Source organism: Eumetopias jubatus, unplaced genomic scaffold, assembly GCF_037043125.1.
Source record: "Eumetopias jubatus isolate StellerSeaLion01/CBP00866 unplaced genomic scaffold, mEumJub1_p1.0 scaffold_4, whole genome shotgun sequence".
Lineage (NCBI taxonomy): Eukaryota > Metazoa > Chordata > Mammalia > Carnivora > Otariidae > Eumetopias > Eumetopias jubatus.
The window spans coordinates 3,698,153-3,719,261 of record NW_028274810.1 but is presented as its reverse complement, the minus strand read 5'-3'; the positions used below and the strand labels follow the sequence as shown (position 1 = coordinate 3,719,261).

Here is a 21,109-nt window from a genome sequence, read left to right as displayed (position 1 = left end):
TAACATCAGCAGAGAAAGCTCCCAACCCCAGCATCATAGTCATTGGTGTGCTTGTTAAAAATATCTGGGGAATATACGAAAAATTCACAGCTAACATCATACTCAATGGTGAAAAACAGAACGTTTCCTCTAAGATGAGGAATAAGACAAGGGTGTCCACTCTTACCACTTTTATTCAACACAGTACTGGAAGTCCTAGCCACAGCAATCAGACAAGAAAAAGACAGAAAAGGCATCCAAATTGGTCAGGAAGAATTAAAATTTTCACTATTTGCAGATGACATGTTACTGTATATAGAAAACCCTAAAGACTCCATCAAAAAACTACTGGGACTCAGTAAAGTTGGAGGATACAAAATTAATATACAGAAATCTGTTGCATTTCTATACACTAATAATGAAGTAGCAGAAAGAAAAATTAAGAAAACAATTCTATTTACAATTGCACTAAAAAGGATAAAATACCTAGGAATAAACTTACCCAAGGACGCAAAATACTTATACTCCAAAAACTATAAAATGTTGATGAAAGAATTTGAGGATGACACAAACAAATGGAAAAATGTTCCATGCTCATGGATTAGGAGAATAACTATTGTTAACATGTCCATACTACCCAAATCAATATACAGATTTAATGCAATCCCTATCAAAATATCAACAACATTTTTCACAGAACTAAAATAAATAATTCTAAAATTTGTATGGAAACATAAAATACCCTGAATAGCCAAAGCAATCTTGAAAAAGAACAAAACTGGAGGTATTGCAATCCCAGGTTTCAAGATATACTACAAAGCTGTAGTAACCAAAACAATGTGGTACTGGAACAAAAATAGATACATAGATCAATAGAACAGAATAGAGAATCCAGAAATAGGCTCATGTTTTTATTTATTTATTTTTAAAGTAGGCTCCATGCCCAGTGTGGAGCCCAGTGCAGGGCTTGAACTCATGACCCAGAGGTCAAGACCTATGCCGAGATCAAGAGTCAGATGCTTAACCAACTGAGCCACACAGGCATCCCTAAACTCATGCTTTTATGGTCAAGTAATCTATAACAAAGGAGGCAAGAATATACAGGGAGAAAAAAAAAAACCAGACTCTTCAATATATGGTGTTGGGAAAATTGGACAGCTACATGCAAAAGAATGAAACTGTACTGCTTTCTTATACCCTACACAAAAATAAACTCAAAATGGATTAAAGACCTCAAACCTTAAAGACCTGAAACCATAAAATCCCTTGAAGAAAACATAGGCAGTGACCTCTTTGACTTCAGTTGTAGAAACATTTTCTAGTTGTCTCATTTGGCAAAAGAAAAAAAGCAAAATTTAAACTATTGGGACTACATAAAAATAAAAAGTTTTTGTGCAGTGAAGGAAATCAACAAAACAAAAAGAGAGTCTACTAAATGGGAGAAGATTTTGCAAATGATGTATCCAATAAGGGGCTTAATATCCACATATATAAAGAACTTATACAACTCATCAACAAAAAGCCAAATAATACGATAAAAAAATGGGCAGAGGACATGAATAGTCATTTTTCCAAAGAACACATACAGATGGCCAATAGATACATGAAAAGATGCTCAACATCACTCATCATCAGGGAAATGCAAATCAAAACCCCAATGAGATATTCCCTCACACTTGTCAGAATGGTTAAAATAAAAAGCACAAGAAGTAAGTGTTGACAAGTGAGGATGTGGAGAACAAGGATCCCTCGTGTACTGTTGGTGGGAAGGCAAGCTGGTGCAGCCACTGTGCAAAACAGTATGGAGGTTCCTCAAAGAATTAAAAATAGAACTACCAGTACGATCCAGTAATTCTACTTCTGGGTATTTACCCAAAGAAAAACACGAATTTGAAAAGATACATGCACCCTTATGTTTACTGCAGCATTATTTACAATTGCCAAATTATGGAAGCAAGTGTCCACCCATAGAGGAATCGACAAAGAAGATGTGGTATTTATATACAATGGAACATTACTCAGCCATAAAAAGAATAAAATCTTGCCATTTGCAACAACATGGATGGAGCTACAGTATATAATGCTAAGTGAAATAAATCAGTCAGAGAAAGACAAATACTATAGATTTCACTCATATGTGGAATTTAAGAAACAAATGAACAAAGAAAAAAAGGGAAAAAAACACTCAACTATAGAGAATAAACTGGTGATTGCTAGAGGGGAGGTGGGTAGGGGGATGGGTCAAATAGGCAAAGGAGATTAAGAGTAGACTTATCATGATGAGCACTGAGAAATGTATAGAATTGTTGAATTATTATATTGTACACTTGAGACTAATATAACATTGTATTAATTATCCTTGAATTTTAAAAAATAGCTGGGGATACAGCCCAAGTAACCACATTTCAGACAAATTCCCCAGGAAATTTTCATGCAAAGGAAAAGCCCCACCATTAAGTAAACAACTTGAGATGAAGATCCCCAAAGCCCTAATTGCAACAAGAGTGACTCAGCTGAAGCATGCAAGTCCTTTGTTCAGGGTGGTCTTTCAATGGTAAGTGTCCCTGTTTTCGTGAAAGAATGTCCCAACTGATTTGGTAAACAAAGAAAACACTGCTTCCCCAGTACATCTTTGGCTTCTTCTGTCCTCCCTCCTTTTTTTTTCCTCTGCTCTAACTGCTGGGTGATCTCAGCTCTTCATATGGATCATTTCTTCATGAAGTATCCCGTTACTGTCTTCTCCTCTTGATGAAAGAGAGGATGGAGATTAGTCTGGATCTCCATAGTTCTAGGCTTTCTGCTAAGCCACCTCAGTGAGCTGAAAGGTATCATGACTGATAAAAAGTCAAAAAAATCGCCCCCCAGAGGAGGACGAGATCATAAGGGCAGCCCCTCATGGGAGATAGAACAATGGCATGATCACTGTCAGATCTTTTAACAAGGGGGAAACGTACCAACTAATTATGGAGAGGACACTGCCATGGAGAAAGGGAGGAGGGTGAGGACCTTCCAGAGGAGTGTGAGAAGAAAGAAAAAAGTAGATTAAATGAAGATGGAAACAAATGGTGTTTTAATTGAGTGGGGAGGAGGATATTTACTGTTGAGATAGTCTCTGGAGAATCCTATGCATAATGAGAAGCTTCATTAGCAACCAGGACAACTGAGAGTGCTTGATCACAGAGAGGGAGGCTCAGTGTGCCAGAGTTTAACGCCTGAGGCATTGCTTGTAGTCCAAGCTCCAACAAAATTCCCAGTTAACTGTCTGGAGTTACAAGCAAAATAGAATATAAGGAGAGCTTCTTACCCAGAGAGGCTCTGCCCTTTGGTTGTCTAGCCAAACCAACACCCAATGCAGCCTGCTCTAAAAGTCTACACTCTGGGCATTGCCTATTTTAGCAGCCATTTGCAGTCTTTTTATACCTTTCTGCCAAAACTGCCAACCAACCACCTTTAAAAACCTAAAATACTGCTGCTTGTTCAATCCTCTGTATATAAGTACAATATCAAGGCATACATATTCCCACCTCCCTACCTTTATTGAGGACTGTCATAAAGTCATTCCTCATCCTCCCCCGTTTAAAGATTTTATTTATTTATTTGAGAGTGAGAGAGAGAGAGAGCATGAGCAGAGGAGAGGGAGAAGCAGACTCCCCTGCTGAGCAGGGAGCCTGATGCGATGCAGGGCTCCATCCCAGGACCCTGGGATCATGACCTGAGCCGAAGGCAGATGCTTAACCAACTGAACCACCCAGGCACCCCTCCTCATTCCCTTTTAATTACAATAGATTTTATGGCTCTTTCTCAAATAAAAAAATCAAAGAGTTTTAGATATTTCTTCTTCTTCTTTGAGTCCTCTCCAGTTTTCAAATGCTCACATTCTTCAAAAAAAAAAATAGTAACTAAAACAAATATAGTATTCTACTGAGGTATGACTAATTTGGTAGAAGGTTTTCTCCCCCTGACTTTTGATATTCTTCTTAATATACTCCAATACCATTTTCCTTTTCCTCACAGTGGAATATATTGATGTTTCATTTAAATTGAGGTCAGTTTTGACCTCCTAATGTCTCATCTCTCACTACCACCTCTGCCTGTGGGATGCTTTTGTTTTTGCCTTTTTTTTTTCGGTACGAATATTATTTTTATACTTGTTGGTTTTACATTTCATTCTGGCTGCATAAGGTCAGTTTACAGTAAGTCTCCTTGAATATAGAAGTGGACACACATTTTGATGATGATTTGCACATCTGATGATTTTTTTTTTATTCTTTTATTCAGGTTACCAGTACACTGAACATGAGAGGGCTCAGGAGGAATTTTGACTGATTGGCTGGAGGTTGCCATAAAGCCATTGTATATGGCCCATGAATGTGACCTTTCTATAGAGCATGGTGAAATCTGGCCCTTAGGTATCTGGTGGGTAATCCATGACCTGCACATGCAGTGGTGCACATGCGGCTGAGATCATCAAGGGATGCTCAAGTGTGGCACAGGAGGGACCTATCTGACCCACCTTGTCTCTCCATTCTAACTGAGGTTGAAGCGTGAGACTGAGGAGGATGCCTTGGAGTATCTATCTCTATGGCTTTGTTGCTAGGCTGCTGGTACCACATGTTTGATCCCAGGTGCCTCCACATGTGCAGCAAAATGTTTATGAAAAAGTGAAGAAAGAAAGACCAGGGAAAATCACTTTTGAAAGTTGTTGTCTTACTTACTCTACTCTGCTCTACATCTAGCTACACAGTGCTATTGCATTGTGAAATGTCTCAAACACATTTCTGAACTCTATTCTCCAGTAACTATGGGACCTGCCATTGTGTTGGAAAAAGACATTCTAATTGAGTCTTTTATTTAAAAAATGATCAAGTCCTAGTTAAAACCCTGTGCTTACATGATGCCCTTCAGTGATGTTATTGACAATGACAATAAGAACAATCACAATAATAGACTTATTGAGCAATTGTGTACCAGGTACTATGCTAAGCCCAGTACAAACATTAACTCATTTAAATCTCCCATTAACATCTTTTTTTTTTTAAAAGACTTATTTATTTATTTGTGAGAGAGAGAGTGAGCAGGGGGAGGGACAGAGGGAGAAGGAGAGAAGAGAATCCTCAAGCAGACTCCTCACTCATCAAGGAGCCTGATGCAGGGCTTGATCTCATGACCCTGAGATCATGACCTGAGCTGAAACCAAGAGTTGGATGCTCAAGTGACTAGGCCACCCAGGTGCCCTGAAATCTCCCATTAACTTTTGAGGAAGTGTTATTATTATGCATAGTATACCAGAAAAGAAGCTGAAGATTAGGGAGACCAAATAATTTCTTTGCTCAGGTGCTCAGGTTTTGAGGGTGCAACAAGGGAATCGCACGCAGACTATCTGTCTCTAAATACTAAGGAGCATCTCCCTGCCCAGAAGATAATGGCTAACTTTAATGATGACTGCCACTTTTAAAGTACTCTTTGTATACATGCCTTTGACTTCTATCAACTGAAAGTAGATCCAGATTTTTAAAAGATTCTTTATATTTAATCTATTGGAATATTAATACTGGAAGTATACCAAATCCATCTTCTCAAGCTCTCCCATTTTAAGATGAGAGAATGTAGGTCTAATTTTTTTTAAAAGTGGCATATAATGCTGTTTTTGATAATATATTAGAAATGTTTCTCTTGACTATAAAAATAACATAGTAGATGATCAGCAATCAAATACAGTTTAACATTTGTATTTAATGTTTGATTACAAATAGTATTGCCAACTGTTAATTCAGTTGATCCCCCTCATGATGAAGTGACTTTATGACTCAGTTTGTTTAAAGCTGAGAGCCAGTGAGTGGTGCTGGCATTATCAAGGTATGTACGTACGTATGCAAATTGCATAAATGGCCTGATTTTCAATGTTGCTGTGAAGGAGCTGCCCATTTTGGGACAGTTTGTAGCTGGTTTATCTGCAGTGTTAGGCAATTCTTATTCCTGGCTGTTTGTTAGAATCATCTGTGCAGAATTTAAAACTCTCAAGGCCAAGCTCCATCCCAGATCAAATAAGTCTCAATTTCTAATAAGGTTTGATACCATTTTTAAAGCTCCTCAGGTGAATGTAAGGAGCAGCCAAAATTGAGAACCTAAATTCCTTAATCTCACCTTTCCTTGAATGTACCTTCTTTCCCACTAAAGCACAAAGATAATGCTCTGCCTTCTGACAGCACATCATTCTCTCCCTTAGGGCCATGACTATCTTAATAATTATTATTTTGCCTTCCTGCATCTCTGTGCATTTTTTTTAAAAGATTTTATTTATTTGACAGAGAGAGAGAGCACAAGCAGGGGGAGCAGTAGGCAGAGGGAGAGGAAGAAGCAGACTCCCCCCTGAACAGGGAGCCCTGGGATCATGACCTGAGCCAAAGGCAAACACTTAACTGACTGAGCCACCCAGGTGCCCCTCTTTGTGCGTTTTTCTAAAACTGGCCCATGGACTCCCTTTATCCAAAGCTAAATTATACTCCCCTATTTTTCATGCCTTCAAGATTCGGTGAGTTGCATTTTGCCATACTGAAAACTTGATATAACAAAGGCAAAGTAAGAAAGAATGACAATGAGATGGTGCATAGAGCATTAAGGGGACAAGGAAGGGGACGGTTGGGGTGGAGAAGGAAAGTAGAAGGACACAAACGTGGGTATGGGCAAATTGTGGGGTATTCGTATAGTACATAGTACTCAACCATAAAAAGAAACTAATGACTAATATATGCAACAACAAGGAAGAATTTCAGAGGTGTTATGATGAGCTAAAAAGGCAGGTCGCAAAGCAATAAATAGTTTATGGCTCCCTGGATATGTAGTGGGTGGAGGGCAGGCTCTGTGACTCTGGCTGGTGGACTGGTCTCAATCCTTGACTTCTTCAAAATAGCATGTGACCTGGTCATTGTAATAGTACAACTAAGTAGAATTGCAATCTGGTCCCAAATTTGACATAGCATGTGTTTTCCAAAGTGCTTCTCTCTCATTTATTCATTCTTCTGTTGTTTCTCATGGCCTCCATTGCTCTCCTTTCCCTGAATCCATAGTTACCCATTTTACAGGCAGTTCAGACACACCTGAGCTAGTTTTCTCCCTGTCATTGTACCCTCTGACCTCAAAGGTCGCTGAACCTGTAGCCGCGGTTCAGGTGGAGTGTTGGAAGCCCACTTCTTCCCCATTCCCTTTCCTTGGCACTCATTGAGAATGAACCTCTTGAGGCTCTCCTCTTGAATGCTGGTCTTCAATTGTCCACTGTTCTTTGAGGGAACTTTCCCGTGTGTATAGTTTTCCCTGAAACCCCAGAGTTAAAGTGTTTGTTGGCTCTCCCTGGGAGAGAGGGACAGACTCTCAGAGGTAAGGAGACCTCAGGCATCTGATGTTCTAGGTCTTGAAACCCTGCCCTCTGCATCTATTTCTGGACTGGCTTCCCTCCAGTGCATCCTCTAAAGTCCTCCAGGTGAAGACAGCTTTCAAGGAGGCTAGAGGATGCACCTGGGAGACCAGTGACTGCACGGGTCCATAAACCCGATGCTAAGGAGAAAACTAACTCCAGGTCAGGCTTTCATTAGAGGTGTTTTAGAGCCAAATACAAAAATAAGAATTCAGATTCTTCGGGTCAAGGAGTAGACCAACTGCGGAAGGCGACTGATGCAATCGAAACCAACCCTGGTGACAGAAGAATCATCCTGTGTGGCTGGAATCCAAAGGCTCTTCCTCTTCTGGCCCTGCCTCCCCGCCACGCCCTGTACCGGTTCTATGCGGTGAATGGTGAGCTGTCCTGCCAGGTTTGCCACAGGTCTCGAGCCATGGGCCTGGGTGAGCCCTTCATCAACAGCTGTGTAGGCCCTGTTCATTTACACGGTCTCACACAGCACAGGCCTGAAGCCAGCTAACTTCATAATTACTTTGGGAGATGCACATATTTACCTGAATCACGTGGAGCTGCTGAGAACCTCAAAATGCTTCTAAAAGTTGAGACAATCGATGCCTCAAGGCTGAATACTTCCAGATTGAGGAGTATAATCCTCACCCTACTATTAAAATGGAAATGGCTATTTAATGAAGTACTTCTAAGGAGGGGTTTGAAGGATCCTCAGTCTTTAGGGGTTGCACTGAATGCCCAGGTGAAAGCTCGTTTGCCCTCAAGGAAGAAGGAATTAGGTCAAAAATCTATTGGTGACCAGCAGTTACTATTCATTAACTTTTAAGGATGTTGCCCCTGGCACACATAACCTTGCCGGTTAGCTTAGTAACAAAAGCCCTTGAGTTTGGTTAACTCACCCAGGATGTGTGAAAATGCCGAGATTGGGAATAAAGTCAGTAGAGTGAAAATTTATATACTCTTAAAAATGTGTGCATGCATTTCAATCCCACATTTTTATAAAGAAGGTCAGTGAATTTCAAGAATTACATATAAGCTATTTCTCCAAATTTGAGCAAACTGAGTAAACCAGCAGTCGTAATAAATGTACAGTTGTGCTCATAAACATTTAAAGTTATATTTGCTTTATGTGTTGCTGTAATAAAGAAGTGTTCTGCAAAAAAAAAATAATAATAAAGAAATAGCTAATAGAGAAAACCCATTTTCCTTTAACCTTTTCTATGAATTTCTGGCCATTATGGGTTTTATTCTTTCCTCACAAATTTTACTCTTTATAGGCATTCAATACATGTAAACAATAATTTTTAAATAAGAATTTATTAATTTGATCCATTCATTTAAAGGTCGATGTCGATGCCTCCAAGTTCACAGCCAAGAATGTTGTTGGATAGGGCTGGAGAAGTTCTGGAGAACATTCTTCTAGACCGTCCAGACATCATATGTCACAAGACGTCCTGAGCAGAGCCGGAGGAGTGACTCTGAGCAAATGAATGAGGGGTTGCAAGGGAGACACCTGGAGCGGACCGTGTGGTGCCTAGGGAGGGAGAGACAGAGCACCAGTGATGTCTGCAGGGACATAGGGAACTCTTCATTGACTACTCGAAACAAACTGACATTCCTTTCCCTCCTTATTCACACTCAGCTGGAAGTGGGAAAGGGAGGGAGAGAGCACCAAGCCGCTATCCAGTTCACAGCTGGTGACTCCTGTTACCTGCAAAGCTGGAGCAAGGGACTAATACATGAGATGTGAATTTCCCAGAGCCCTTTGCTCCTACATTGCTAGGGATGTGTAGATGGGAGGTCCGGACCTTCTAAGCAGCAGCCTTATCCAAATTGAGAATAACTATTACAATTTTGGCCCATGTGGGTCCGGGCAATTTTTGTACTTTCCACCCTCTTCTCTTTGTCTCTGCAACTGGGTACTGCTGTGGAAAGGGGGGACACGGAAGTCGCCAGGTTTGGGGTTTGCCCTCTGTAAGCCTGAAAACTCCAGTTTGCTTTCCTAAAGGCCCTTTTCTTGTGGTAGAGCTGAGGCACAGACTCCGGGTTCTACCCATGGAAGCCAGATGTGGATACTGTCAGAGGGAGTTAAAAAACCCAGACAAGTCATACTTCTGGGAAACAGATGCTCTCAAAGATATACTTCCCTGCAACCACCAAAGTTAGAGCCTTAGCCACACAGAAAGCCTGGGGGTTTTCATGCACTGGCACAACAGTGTGGTGTGGCCGAGTCACACTATAGCGGGCCACACACTCATGTGCAATGGCTGCAGCTGTGGGACAGTCTTGCCCATGAATTAGCTGCTACTGGGATGTTGTAGGGGCCCTGGCCGCCATTCTTCTGAGCTTGGCAAGGGAGAAGGGATATGCAAGTATTGGCCTCTGAGTGACAGCATCCTGTGGAAAGTCTGGGAATATGGGCCTTTCACATATGGGCAGTGGCAGGTGGTATCCAGGGCATGTGGCAGTGGTAAGAAAGTGGGATGTGGTCCTCCCTCTGCTGAAGGGGGGCATCCCGGAAGTCTCAGTTCTATCGCGTGCCAGTCAGGCCATAAGCCAGGTGCATCAGCAGGTAGTGTTGGGAGTTACAAGAACAGGCACTGTGTCAGATAGCCCTGAGCATGAGACCTAGCCCTGCCTGGGGCAGAACACTCAGTGCCTTCATTTATAAAGTGGGGACAACAGAGCCTGCCCTTGCTTCCCTCTCTGGGCAGATTGTGAGGAAGGCTAGGGTATTGCATGCACACTGACGTGCCTTTTAACTGGGAACCTATGTGCCCTTTGAGACTCTAGCTGTGGGCAGAACCAGTTTTTTGCCTTTCCTACTTTTTCCTTTGTCAGCACAGCTGAGCACGTGTTCCAGCCTCTCCTGCAGGCGGTCGTTGAGGCAGATGGACTCCTCCAGGCGCTGGCGCAGGTTCTGGATCTCCACAAGATTCTTTTCCAGTAGGTCAGCCCCTGTTGCTTCCCACCAAGACACGGGAGAGGTAAGAGATGGGGGAAGCCAACCACTTGTGGGCAGTATGGAGCCTGCCCAGAACTTCTGTGCAAGATCCCTGCCCATCCCTGTACTTCTGTCAATTTCTTTCTCTCACCTGGGCACCCAGGAAGCACCAGGCAACTTTGTTTAAAGAACTCCTGGGCTTTCAAATACAAGATGGCCCTCTGTAAGGAAACCCCACAGGGCCTCCTCCCAGATAGAGGCCGAGTACATCTGAGGGAGATGGACACTGGGCTGGAAAACAAGGGTTAGAATCTGCTACAGGCCTCCAGGTAGGATGGGCCTAACAGTGAGAATGTTAGTCTGCCTCCTTTGGTAGCGATCCAGAGGGCCTCTCTCTCTAACCGCACACCTATCCTACCTGAGGATCCATGACTGAAAATCTTTAACATCCACCCACTAATAGAAAGGCTAAGGTAAATGCATATGAAATTAAATCAGGCAGTGAATAATGAATGATATTGACTGTTTTCTTTAACCACTTTTGGTGAAGAGTGACAAGGAAGGAGCTGGGGAGGTGTTAGGACCTGAAGGAGGAACAGGAGAGAAGGGGGCACCTCTGAGGAAGGCAAAGGATGCACAAAGGGAAGGGGGAAGAATGGGCTTCATTTACCAGGACACCTTGCTTAGGGCCAGGTTTTTCTCTGAGAATTTCAAATGTCTTATTGTTATACTGTCTGGGTCCTAGAAACTGAGGTGCTTTAAGCCATTCCTCTTCATGGCTGCACCTCTAGTCACTGGTGGCCATGATGCCTGGCTCTAAACTCAATAGCAAAGTTTGAGAGGCAAGACTGACTTATAGTTGCATACAAAGAGCGCGTGAGTGTGTACCTATAGAAATAGTCTCCCATCCTGCAATAAATAGCTCTTGACCTAAGGAAGACCTTTCCCATGTAAGCCGGAGCTGGGAGTTCTAAGAACAGTCTCAACCTAGGCCTAGGAAGATTATAGCACAGAGAAAAGGGAGCACATGAATGTGAAGCAACTCCTCCTCTCAGTGGAGTACCTCAGAATGCCCCCAACTTCCTGTATTCTCCTGCTAAGAGGAAATCCCTCTGTAGGGGGAATGGGAGAGGCACTTAGAAAGGACGAACACTGGGCTGGCATCTCATTCTCTGGCTGCGCCACAGGATACTGCCCCCTTCATCTCACCCAGTTCTGTGAATCAGGATCTAACAGGAATAAAAAAAATCCTTGGGCCCAGAAAGAATGTATCCACTCCCATCAATGGGCTCTACTTCGCCACCATCTGCTCCTTTGTGTTTACCAGAGGGTTTGGAGTCGGGCCGGTACAAAGAGGAGGAGGAGGATAGATGCCCAGATGCATTCATTTTCTGAGGCCTCATCTCGTCCCATGGGCCACTGTTGCCCTGGTGCCCTGGGTCTGCTGTCCTGCTCAGTTGTGTGGTGCCTCTCAGAGGATGGGAGCGCTGGGCAGATCTGGCATCTGGATGGTTGCTGAGCAATGAAACTGAATCAGCAGGAATGGCTGCGGTGACACCTGTCCAGAAAGGAACGTGAGGGAGGAACCAATGGGAAGTCAGAAATAAAGTGTTTTAAAGATAATCATACTGGGTTGACTAGTGTCCTCCAAAAAGTCATGTCCACCTGGAGCCTCACAATGTGACCTTATTTGAAAATAGGGTCTTTGCAGATGTAATGAGTTAGGATGAGACAATACTGGATTAGGGTGGACCTTCATCTAATATGACTAATGTCCTTATAAGAATAGGAGAGGAGATACAGATAAAGAGACACACAGCGGGAGAAGACCCCATGACGAGGGAGTCAGGAGGGAGACACTCCAGTGTCTACTGGAGTGATCCATCTACAAGCCAAGGGAGGCTCCCAGAGACCACTAGAAACTAGGAAGAGGCAAGGAAAATGGAGCATGGCCCTGATGACACCTTGATTTCAGACTTCTAGCCTCCAGAACTTGGACAGAACAAACATCTGTTGTTTTAAAACACACAGTCTGTGAAACTTTGTTACAGCAGCCTTAAAAAACCAATACAGTAATCCACGGAATGAAGACTAAAGCAGATACCAGAGACCTCAAGCACAGGTAGTGATTTCTTTGACATCTGCCATAGCAACATTTTTCAAGATACATCTCCTTTGGCAAGGGAAACAAAAGCAAAATTAAACTATTGGGACTACATCAAAATAAAAAGCTTTTGTGCAGTGAAGGAAACCTTCAACAAAACAAAAAGACAACATACTGAATGAGAATATTTTGCAAATGATGTACCCAATAAGGGGTTAATATCCACATACACACACACACATATATATATAAAGAACTTATATAACTCAACACCAAAACTCCCCAAATAATCCAATAAAAAAATGGGCAGGGGACACAAATAGATGCTTTTTCAAAGAAGACATACAGATGGCCAACAGACTCATGAAAAGATGTTCGATATCACTCATCATCAGGGAAAGGCAAATCAAAACCACAATGAGATATCACCTCACACCTGTCAGAATAGCTAGAGTAAAAAGCACAAGAAATAAGTGTTGGCGAGTGGGAATGTGGAGAAAGGGGAACCCTCCTGCACTGTTGGTGGGAAGGCAAACTGGTGCAGCCACTGTGCAAAACAGTATGGAGGTTCCTCAAAAAATTAAAAATAGAACTACCAGTACGATCCAGTAATTCTACTTCTGGGTATTTACCCAAAGAAAACAAAAACACAAACTTGAAAAGATACATGCACCCCTATGTTTACTGCAGCATTATTTACAATTGCCAAATTATGGAAGCAAGTGTCCACCCACAGAGGAATCGATAAAGAAGATGTGGTATTTATATACAATGGAAAACTATTCAGCCATAGAAAAGAACAAAATCTTGCCATTTGTGACAACATGGAAGGAGCTAAGTGGAATCAGTCAGAGAAAGACAAATACTATATGATTTCACTCATACGTGGAATTTAAGAAACAAATGAACACACAAAAAGAGAGAAACAAAAAACCACACTCTTAAATATGGAGAACAAACTGGTGGTTGCCAGAGGGGAGGTGGGTGGGGGGATGGGTGAAATACGTGAAGGGGATTAAGAGTAGATTTATCATGATGAGTGCTGAGAAATGTACAGAATTGTTTTTTGTTTTTGTTTTTTAAGAGAGAAAGAGAGAGAGTAAGCATGGGGGAGGGGCAGAGGAAAAGGGGGAGAGAGAATCTTAAGCAAACTCCATGCCAAGCATGGAGACCGACGTGGGGGTCAATCTCACGACCCTGAGATCATGACCGGAGCTGAAACCAAGAGTCGCACACTCAACTGACTGAGCCACCCAGGCGCCTCATAGAATTGCTGAATCACTCTCTTGTACACCTGAAACTAATATAACTCTGTATACTAACTATACTTGAATTTTAAAAAAAGGGAAAACAAAGAAGTAGTGGTTGGATGTAGTATCTGAGGGTTACAGTACATGCACAAGAAAACTACAAGGGCCCTTCTCCTGGCTCCCTCCATGATTCCCAATGCTGGAATGATCCAAGAGGTACTGCAGAAATATCTCCTCCAGGAGCAGAACTCAACTGCCAATCTTAGAAATCATGAGATTAAGGAGATGACGCATTTTGTTGGTCTGTGAACAGGTAATATACTCACCAAACAGTTCATGAGACTGTTCTATATTGGGGGTTGTTGGAGGAGGAAGAGAAAGAGAAAATGGCTTCCATTAATAACCAATGTACAGAGAACTTAAACAGGGTAGGGTGACGCTCCTGGTACCTCCCACTCCTCCTGCCTCCTACTCTGGATGCCTACTGAGGCTGAGGGAGTCTCAGAGGAAGGCAAGTGGTGATTTGGATCCCACCCACAATGGCTCACGAGACTGTAAAAATAATTCTTAAATATAGTTTAGATTGTCTGACTCCTGTCCAAAGAATGCCAGGGTTATTTCTGCATGGGGGATTGTAGACCCAAAAATACATAGCATCAGTGATGCTATGAGAACCTGGCTATGCCTTTTGCTGTCTCCCTTTGTGAAAAAACCCCACTTGGGTGGCAGGGCCATAATTCAACTAAAAATATGAGTCAGCTCCCTTTTAAGGATTATTATCAAGGGCCACAGAGTAACAAGTTTCTCCTCTGAGCAGGTAGGAGTGAAGTCCTTACTTCCCTTCAACCAAGTCAAGTTCCCCTAAGGAATTGTGCACTTAAATCAATATCCAGTGGGTCTTCTCCTTCCTTTATGGATGGTATAACCTAATACCAGATGTAATTAGCATCACTGTGGAATAAAGAGGAAGGTAAACTACATAAGCCTTCAGCACGATGCCCAACAATGTAAGAACTCAACCAAAAGGGGATTCCCAGCCCCTTCCAAACCTCCTTTACCACCCTCTCCAGAAAACCAGCTTACTCTCAACCAAGGCCATAGGAGGTCCAAGTCCATCAGTAACAGCGATCAGCATTCTCATGTCTCCCCTGGCCACACAACACAGAAAACATGCCCTACACTGTACACAGAAAGCAACGGAGAACAGCCTCTTGTGAGGAGAATTTCTCCTCACAGGGAAGCTGCCACACCAGTCACACTTTTTGTTAACTACTCTAGAAGTTTTGGCTCAAAAAGCAAAGGAGGAGCAAGTGATAAGCCATTGCCCCTCTGAGAGGATATTGATTTCGGATGGAAAAAAGGGCTTCAGTCTCCCTCAGAAAAGCTAGAGGTGGCAGAACATAAAGCTGATGCCACCTCAGAGGCCACATCTCAAGTGTGACCATTCCTACAAGTCGTGGCAGGAACTGCAGGTGAGGGGAAGTGGAGTCTGCCCTTCTACTGTCTCTCAGGGTAGCAATGAGGTGGAGTCAAGTGCCTTTGGGCAACCGAGTTCATGGATGTAAGTCAAACCCCAGTGGCCCCTTGGAGGAGATCATATACATATCAAGGGCAGCCCATTTATTTATAAATTCTTGGGTGAAAGTGCAGTGTGTATAGGGTCTTGTCTCATGTGCAGAGGCTAGACCTTTGTCACAAAGAGTGGAGTGGGGACAACACTGGCTCCAGAAACCCAGCAAAAGAGGTGTGGGAAGAGGTGAATCCCTCCCTGCTCTGTCCCTGGCTGTTCAGGCTGCAGTGCAGCGGGCAGTCTGAGCTTTCAAGTCACGCAGGCTCCCGGTGGATGGCACCCCCAAGCTGGGCGCTCTTCAGTAAGTTCCCTGACTTCGCTGAGCCTCGGTGTCCTCGGCTGTGTTGTAAAATTGGGACACCAGCACCTACGAGGTGGATGCTTGTGCCGATTAAATGAGGCAAGAGATGTAAAATAGTCAATGTGAGCATTAAATATGTGCTCAATCCATGTGAATTTCCTCTCTTTCCTTGGTTTCTATAATCCTCAGGGAAACACTATGCTGCTCTGATCCTCAGGGTAAAATGAGAAACAGGAATAGTACCAGGTCAAACCCATTATGGCTCATTCATTGCCTAAAACAGTCAATTCAGGAAAAAAAAAAAAATCAGATATACCCAGAAACGAAGGATGGTTTCTCGGTGTTGTCCACACTAGGATTTGATTGCTGTGGTTCCTTAAAAATAGAAATGCTTTTCTCGGGAGGGAAGTTAAAGAGAAAACTGAGCAGGAGAAAATGAAGGTTTGATTTTAAATGTACTCTCCTCCACCTACCCCCCACCGTGGCTACCCAAGGGCTCTCCTTGGGGGATTCTGGGGAGGGGCAGGCTGGTGATGGATTCAGCCTGAACCCGAGACACATCCCAGTTAATGAGGGTTCAGAGGACAGTATAGCTGAATTATTAGAATGATGGATGGGATCTGGAAATCCACAAATGAGAAAGAATATGTAGTGGTAAACAGAAAATAGGAACCATGACTGTTTACCCCAAGGATTTCAAGATCAGAGGCCCAATGTTAGTGATGGCCATGCATGGCCATGACCTGCAAGATGACATGATTGGGTTGCAGTGATGAGGGAGCGTTTGCCCCTTCTCCTTCCCAACTCATGACTCCTCCCCTCAAGTCCAACACCATGTACGTGCCAGAGGGGGTCTGGTGGCTGAGGCCGTGTGGGTCTAGGAATGGAAAAGAGCTACCTGACCCCTTTGGGGCCTATGCTTGGTGCTGAGTCCTGGGCCCAGGCTCTACCAGGGACATCACAGTGGATCTGCAGGGCCTGGTTGCAAAGATACCTACTCTTGGTGTAGACAAAGGAGCAAGCACTTAGCAACTGGACACGGTAAGGGTACTCACTGGCCACATCCACTGAAGGGCGTTCTTCTTGCTCTTCATGAAGCGGGGAGATGCTGCTGGAGGACATATGGGGGGCAGACTGGCCATGGTTGCTGGAGTGGATCTGAGGCAGAGTATGGGGCTGGGCCTCCTGCCTGGTCCTTAGGACTTCTGTCACTTTACCCTTCTTATGCATTTCCCTTAAGAGACTGGTGGGGTAAGAAAGAGGAAAAATAAAGGTCACCTGAATGACACGGCTGTAATGATCTGGTGGCTCAGAGGACAAGTCAAGGAGACTGTTCCTTTGGAGGAGAAGCCAAACAGTTGGTTTCTGTCTGGGGGTGGAGAGTGGGGGCTAGGGGAAAACAACAGCTGCGCAGTGCCTTGGCCACAAACATCCTAAGAGAGAAGACCCATTCAGCCCTTTCAATAATGCTCCTGGCTCCTTCACAAGACAACCAGATGTCCTTGAGAGTTCAGCCGACTCCGTGACTATGATGCGTTCAGTAGTATGTGCTGTCGCCTATTTAAAACTGCTTCCCGAGGCAATGTGGTCTCCCAGGTGTCTTGTAGTTTTTAGACCTCCTTCCCAAAGTACTGTCATACAGTATAAGTCTTTTTCTTTTTTTTTTGCGAGGAAAATTTGCCAGATATTTAACATCTGCCAGCACCTCTGGGGTCACCATTGAAGAAACCAGATACAATCTCACTCTGGTCTTTAAAGATCTAGGGGAAATCAGAGGGGGCCCCTGGGGATACAGGAGACTCCTAAGACTGAATAGTTAGGTTAGAGCAGCTTGTATTGCTAAATTGGGGAACTAATATGAGAATGGGACCAAAATAATAATAAATTAAAAAAAATAGGAAACAAGACCACTTCATCACTAGGGACACATACTGATTTGATGTTATAATCAGCCATTTGCTTTTTGTGGGGTGTGAAAACTCCTGCTTCTTTGAGCTTCTGTCCCTTGCTTCTAAATCCTTCACCACATTATATGTTTCACAGCCCCTGAAAGTTGGGAGTTACCTGAGGGTCCGCAGCATCTGTCTTGCTTGATTCTTCTCACTTGTACAGTCACCTGAAAACCAGATTCAAAAAGGACGAGTTATAATTTAAGTAGGTCTCATTCCTCAGATTACAGACAGACACTGAATTTTCTCTGGGATCAGATGTGACTGCTTGATTTTCCAGTCCAGGATGCTCTGAATTTTCTCAGGAGACGTTGGATTGAGACTTTGGAGAACTTGCCTGGCAGGCTTTCCTGAGCCCGCGACAGAGATCATCATCTCTACTTGCTCTGTCCTGGGTCAGAGTCAAAAGCTAAAAATGTCTCTTTTCCTACAGGCCATGAGACACTTGTCTCAACCGGAGCCTCCAAGTCCTGCCACAAAGCTGGTTCCCGGTCCCACATCTGTGTGCCCTTGTCACAGCTTTCATGCAGAACCTACTCCTGTCTCTGTAGAGGTGACAGGCCTCCCTGTCCTACCTCTGAGGTAGGCCACAGAGTGGCCTCAAGCCTGCTCTTACTATGTGCCCTCAGGTGCTCTAGGGAATATTCTATGAAAAAGGCACCTGAAATAACTAACTTTCCCACCACCAGTAGTAGTATATACAGTGTCTAAACCATGCCCAAATCAGCATGATTCTTTTATCATTTTTTTGAAATGCACTGATTAATATTGTTGATTTGATCCTTAGAACAATCATGCTGGTATTATTTGACCTAATTTTTTTAGGTGAGGAAACAGAAATCAAGAGAAGCATGAACGTGGCCAGAGCTAGTGACAAACACATACAGGCTAGGGCCAGGGTCTCCAGATCCTAATTCAGGGCTCTGTTCACAGCAACCACCTGCCCCCATTGGTTTCAGAGAAATGCTATCACTCCCCCAGAGATGCCTTTTGCCCTAGCGACCATATTCCCTGAGAGATAAAGGAGCTGGTCATCATCCTGGCATCCCCATTCCTGTGTGCTTCTCCTCATAGTTCCTCACCAGCCAGTCCTGACTCCACCGTGGTTCCAAGATGGTGACTACAAAGCAGGACGTCGGATTGAAAAATCACTTGTAGGTGAATGTGGGCTTGTCTGAGCCTTGGGTCCTTGGGAGGAACTGAAGGTCCTCCTGAGCCCTGGGGCCAGCTTACCTGTGCTGAATTTGCTAGTAAGGCTCTCTGCCAGTTGGCTCCCCTTGGTCAGCTGCTCACGGAAGTGCTCTTCCATGTAGCGGTCAACTCTGCTGCTGCTAAGGAGCTCCTCAAAGGTTCTCACCGTATTCCTGACATGCTGGATGAGAAGGGAAGAGAAAGCCCTCCCCATCCTCATCTTTTGCCTCAGGTGGGTCAACTCTCGAGCCTGATCCTGGATCAAGGAATGGTATTTCCTAAAGTGGGAAAGAAACAGTAAGTAGGGAAAGAGGTGACATCATGATAGGGTATGGTACTTCAGCAGAAGGCACTTGAGAGAACTTCACCACAAAATCCCCTACACTGAATTATATAGCACGTGTTTCATGACTCGAATGTGGTAAAGGGAATGAAGGAAGGGAAACACGGCTTTCTTCTGCTTGGAAGACTCCTTCTAAACGTGTCTTTCCCCAGCCCCATACTTCTGAAAATGGAACCAGACTTTCTTCTCTAGTTCTGCTTTAAAATCTGCTCCCGGTCGCTCTCTTCAGTTTATAAACCATCTCAATACAGTAAACAAAGCCAGGCGTTAACTGGAAAGTTGAAAGGAAAACCATCATGTGAGGAAAAAAACCACTGTTCTAGGCAGCAGCATTCTTCTCTCACCAGGACGGACCTATCTGCGTCTTTCCTGTAGAGAGCCAAGGCTCCACTGGTGGGACATCTTCAAGCTCCTTTAATTTAACCACTGTATTCTGCCACTTCTATATGCTCCCGTGTAATGAACCAGCACAGTGTTTTGCTCAGAGAGTTCAGAAGAATGATCTGAAAAATGATCTCCAAAAAATGATGTGAACTAATTTAGTGTCCCATAATATCCTGGCCAACATGACGACTATTTGTTACAGAGGAGAGTGGAAGAGGAGGTTTTGGGTCATCTTGTTCCTGAGAGAGGCAATGTGGCTGGCTGGCTGGAGCAGGGAGCAACAGGCCCAGATTGTAGCCCCAGTGTGTTCTACCTTCCCGCTGCAAACTTGGGAAGTCACTGTCTACTTTGTGCCTCAGTTTCTTCATCTGCAAAGTGAGGGTAAAATGACTACTTTGCCTTTTTAGAAATGTGATCAGGATTGAACTTTATTTTAAATGTTGGGATGAGTAGAGCAATGCCAGTAAAGCATTTGTCTTATCAGAAAGAGGACAGATCATCACTCATGACTGGTAATGGTGAATGCATCCGACCAACTTGACATCCTCTGTGCTTCTGTAGGTGTGCCAGAGTGGACCCCGTGGCTTCCGATTTCACCAGCTTCCCTTGGAGACTTTGAGCCAGCAGGGATCACAAGGGCTAGCTGTTTCCTGAGAAGCTGAAATTTGCCTGAGGCCCCAAGGTACTGGTCTAGGACAGGTAATCCAGGCGTTAGAAGGAGCCAGAATGGGGATCAGGACAAGTCTTTCCCCAGGTAGCATCAGATCCTATTTGAACCTTTTAGACCATGCTATACTTTATTCATATTTCTGACCAACATTTCTCATATCATAGGCAGCTGCCGGTTCCTAGACTAAGAGCTCTTGCAGAGCTGGGAGTATTTTAGTCATCTTATGTACACCGCCAAACCCAAAAGAGGATCTCAGTAAACATTTTTTCCAATTATGGGAAACAGAATCCTTACAAACCTCCACTCATCTCTCACTGTGTTCCTGCCCTAAATGTCCTCTCAGGGATCCTATGCATTTTCCATTGATGCAGAAAACCCTTGCCCCTAAGAAAGATCCTCTACTCACTTGGGGAGCTCTATGAAATGGGAATGTCCTCAGACTTGCAGGATATTGTCAATCCTGGGCCCCTGACATTGCCTAGTTAGCTTCTCCACTCTACGCACAACACTCAAGAACCTCTTCTTTGGAAAACAAACATGAGGAAGCATTTACTGAAGTTAAATGGGCTTTACAGAATCCTGCCTTGGGACTTCCTGACTATCCTAAACCTTTATGTTGTTTGTTCAGGAAGGTAATAATCATGTTTGGGGAGTCCTTACTCAAAAAAATGAGGGGAAAAATAGGTCTACAGCCTATTATTGCTTACAGTTGCATCCAAAGGCCAGGACATACCCAAATTGTTCAGGGAAATGAATTAAATTTACAGGTTCCTTACGCTGTAGAAAGTTTGCCAAACACTTGAGCATACACACCATTTCTCAGCTAGTAGACAACATTTTGTGAGATTCTACTCTTGCCTCCTCAGTATTCTTTCCTGCATTTCTTTTTTTTTTTTTTTTAAGATTTTTTTTATTTGAGAGAGAGAGCACAAGCAGGGGCAGTGGCAGTGGGAGAGGGAGAAAGAAGCAGGCTCCTCGCTGAGCAGGGAGCTGGATTCCTGCAACTCTTTAAATTCTGCTAC

General features: G+C 43.7%; 1 protein-coding gene and 1 pseudogene across 2 annotated transcripts in view; one reads left to right on the top strand and one right to left on the bottom strand.

Moving 5' to 3' along the window:
* Positions 1–4,873: 4,873 nt before the first annotated feature.
* Positions 4,874–8,271, top strand: LOC114197287 (thymidylate synthase pseudogene; annotated as a pseudogene).
* Positions 8,272–8,679: 408 nt separating this feature from the next.
* The window catches only part of LOC114197302 (myomegalin), a 44,987-nt gene continuing 32,557 nt past the window's right edge, over positions 8,680–21,109 (bottom strand). The window contains exons 3-8 of one of the 2 annotated variants that reach the window (XM_028088283.2): positions 18,733–18,968; positions 17,615–17,666; positions 16,606–16,793; positions 11,650–11,883; positions 10,208–10,339; positions 8,680–8,915 (exon numbers count right to left, since the gene is read on the bottom strand). In XM_028088283.2, the coding sequence (XP_027944084.1) occupies positions 8,824–8,915; positions 10,208–10,339; positions 11,650–11,883; positions 16,606–16,793; positions 17,615–17,666; positions 18,733–18,968 (934 nt within the window). In that variant the 3' untranslated portion in view covers positions 8,680–8,823. Of the gene's footprint in view, positions 8,916–10,207; positions 10,346–11,649; positions 11,884–16,605; positions 16,794–17,614; positions 17,667–18,732; positions 18,969–21,109 lie in introns of both variants that reach the window. The other variant, XM_028088282.2, reaches the window with a different exon arrangement.